This window comes from Corvus brachyrhynchos, unplaced genomic scaffold (assembly GCF_000691975.1).
Source record: "Corvus brachyrhynchos isolate BGI_N302 unplaced genomic scaffold, ASM69197v1 scaffold242, whole genome shotgun sequence".
In the NCBI taxonomy this organism is placed as follows: Eukaryota; Metazoa; Chordata; class Aves; order Passeriformes; family Corvidae; genus Corvus; species Corvus brachyrhynchos.
The window spans coordinates 1,146,990-1,150,493 of record NW_008236636.1 but is presented as its reverse complement, the minus strand read 5'-3'; the positions used below and the strand labels follow the sequence as shown (position 1 = coordinate 1,150,493).

Below are 3,504 nucleotides of genomic sequence, written 5' to 3'. Positions count from 1 at the left end.
AGGAAAAGAAAAAAATCACCACAAGGAAAAAAAAGATATATGAAAGTAGAGACTCTGCTTGCTCACAAAATATGATTTGCAAACTTCTCATCATTGCCATTTCTCCCTCATGGAAAGCTTGCATCAATAAAACTCAGCATGCTGCAAATATGTTCTTTACAATTAAAACAAACAAACAAACAAAGCAGAAGTTTTGAAAAGAACAAAAACACAGGTATCCCTTGGATTGATTTCTTGAGTATATGTGAATTAAGAAAAAAAAATGCAAATCAATTTAAGGTTAGCTATTTACATTGATCAAGTAGAGTACTACCAAGCTCCCAGCAAACAAGTACTCCAAATACACTAAACTGAAATCTCTTTCTTTGGCTCCTCTAAATTAAAACAAACAAATGAACAAAAATAACCAGTCTTCACTGAAGACAAAGATGCATGTCACAGATCTGAGAGCAGAGGGCAGAAGGACAGTTCCAGTCTCTAGAGAACACGTGCCCAGCCTGTCCAGCCTCACCCTACCACACTGGAAGTCCTCAGACCCTGGCTACTGCCCAAGCAGGGATGAATGTACTGCCCACCTGCTGCCTGGTCACCACGGTCCTGCCCAGAGAGCTTGCCACGTCCCCTCCCTTTGCAATAGCCAATTCATATTAATTACTCATACTGTGTAACCTTCCCTTGCCTGCACTGGCAGCTGCTTTTTAATAGCAGAGGCCAGAAAAAGAGAAAGCTGCATTTCTTTATCACTGCCAAAGAGAAACCATTGAGGAGTGATCCCATGAAACAGACAGGAGAAGGGAGGTGATGGGAGCTCACGTGGACTGCAAGGAATCCACCTGGAAGACGTTCTGGTTGGAAGGGGTGGTGAAGTACAGCTGCTGGTTCGGCACTCGATTGTCACAGGGGCTGCTCAGTCCCAGAGTCCGCTCAAAGTCCAGCAGCTGACCCATGAAGTTGAAGTTGGGCGAAATGTTGGACTTCTTCATCTTGACAATATCATAGGCATCGTTCATGGACAAGTTCAGCTTCTGCATGAGGTAGGCCACCGTCACTGTGACCGAGCGGCTGATCCCTGCTAAGCAATGCACCAGGACGCCGCAGTTCTTCCCCCGTGCTTCATCTGTACAAAGAGGCAGAGAAGGACATATAAGATAGGGGGTTGGTAACTGATCTCTCAAAACAAATGAGTATCAAGTAAGAAGAAAGTACAATTCTGATCCCAGTGCCCAGCCGCGCAACTCAGGAGTTAACTTTAGTGGCTTAAAACCAGGACAAGTGGAGAATCCACTCCCCCTACTACCCAAGTCCAAGAGCTGAGAAAACTAAGAATGAGACAAAAGGAGCAGGACACGCTGCATAACACTGTTTTAAAAGTCAGTTTTAAAAGACAGGCTTTTGCCTGGAGATTTGCCTTTAAATTCTTACAGTCCCCTTGCCCCGGCATGGAAATCCTACAATATGTCACTGAAAGGCTTTATACAGACCAGCAGACTGCAAAGGTCTATTAAATTATTCTCCAGCTGTTGTGCAGCTAACAATGGAGGTATTCAGGCATTTTAAAAGAATGAGGGAAGTCACAGGGGACAGCCCATTAGGAGGAACAGGATGTCAACATTGGTTGAAAATGGGTTCCTTTGTAATAGGAAATGCATTACAATGCCTGGAGATTAGTTTCTTTGTGGCTTCCAGCCCACATTTCTTCCTGCTAGGCTCAGATTACCTACATTCTCCACTATTACCGGTATCATTCAACCGGATTACAGCACAGCTCCCTAACAGATAATGCAATGTCCACCCCACCGAAACCCGATGGGGCGATTTGAGTCTTCTCCGAAACGAAGGAGAGTGCAGATTTTAACCAGAACTCCTTGGGCCCAAGGGTACAGGTTTCCAGAGCTGACGGGTAATGCCTGAGGGCCGGCTGACCGAGGCACCGAGCCCGAGAGGTATATCATTATTACCACGAGATTTAATTGAAGCTCTGGCTAGATATTTGCCAGGGACACCGCTTATTCATAACTTGCATTTAAAAGCTAAAGTAGGATTCCCAGATCGTTTCTTTTTATTATACTGCTCTCCAGTAACCTCAAAGAAAAAAAAAAAAAAAAAAAAAAAAAGCCCAAAACCAACATCAATAACAAAAAAAGGTCAAGTAAGCCATCAACCCCAGGCTCATTTGCCCCCACCTCCACCTGCCAGGAAGTGATTTAAGAAGATCCCCCAACCTGCGCGGGGCTCAGTCCCCAGCTCCAAAACAAACGAGTCAAGGAGGAATTCCACAGCCAGACAAACCAGGTATGCATGTGCAACCCTGCAAAGGTCGCTTACAATTCACCGGGACTTCTCAATAACCCTCCAAACAGTCCCAAACAGCCCCTCAACTTAAGCCGGTTTTAAAATCAGAAAAAGGGGCATCCCCCTGAGGCGGCCATAAATGCTGCTACCCATTCTCGCCCGAAACCTCACGAATTCTGCAAAAGATATTGAATTCTGCCTCTTGACATATAGCTGTTAGCAAGTAACCTGGTCTTACCTATAAAGGAGATGGCCTCAGGAAAGAACTGAGACAGGTTTTGGCTCCAGTGGTCAGAGATGGGAATCTGTTTGTACTTGAATTCACCGGCGTTTTCAAAGAGATTAGGCAGGTTAGGAGTAACATTCAAGATGTATTTAATGCCGAACTCTTCTAAAACGTCCAAATTAGTGGAGTCCTTGGCACAGCCTAAGTAGAGGTAGGGTAAAATCTCCACCGGAAAGGAAGGCTGGTTGTTGGAGAGAGGGCTGCCATCGGAGTCGGTGGCACTGTTGGGGTCTCTGTCAATGTCAGATTCAATGTCAGATGATGAATCGGAGCTGATTCGGAGGCCTCCCAAGCCCAGGACTGGCAAAGGAGGAGAGCTGCTGCTACACGAACTGTCTAGGTTAGTTTCACAGTGCAAGGCGAACTCGGCCTGGAACTTGCTAAAACCACCTGGAGAGAAAAGCAAAGAGGAGAAAATGCAACCTGATATAAGATGGTATGTCGAGTTACTTCCCTGGCACAGCCCTGTCTGCAAAGGAGCGTCTGTTTTGCACCTCTCGAGCTCCGGGAAAAAGAAGAAAAAAAAAGTCACACTCTCTCATGCAGACAGACTAACTTAAAGGAGGGTTAAAAAATGGTATGTCGAGTTACTTCCCTGGCACAGCCCTGTCTGCAAAGGAGCGTCTGTTTTGCACCTCTCGAGCTCCGGGAAAAAGAAGAAAAAAAAAGTCACACTCTCATGCAGACAGACTAACTTAAAGGAAGGGTTAAGAAAATCATCCGCTGCGGCGGAGGGCTCAGCGCACTCAAGATTAAAGCTCTGTACCGCTTCGCCCTGAGGGGACCTCTGGAGAGGTGTCTCAGCGGCAATTCCTTTTGCCAGGCTCATGCCGGAATCCCCTTTAGCCCTGTCGTCCCCACGCTGCCATAGTGATTTCAGACATCAAGGTTTCTTTAAACAAAGCGAGGATGGGGGGGGGAGGGGA

The 3,504-nt window shown here is 46.2% G+C and overlaps 1 protein-coding gene across 1 annotated transcript in view; it reads right to left on the bottom strand.

Moving 5' to 3' along the window:
* Positions 1-6: 6 nt before the first annotated feature.
* DUSP6 (dual specificity phosphatase 6) overlaps positions 7-3,504 on the bottom strand; it is a 4,170-nt gene continuing 672 nt past the window's right edge. Inside the window, 2 exon segments of the mRNA XM_008644338.2 lie at positions 7-1,117; positions 2,531-2,968. Coding sequence (XP_008642560.2) covers positions 810-1,117; positions 2,531-2,968 — 746 coding nt within the window. The 3' untranslated portion in view covers positions 7-809.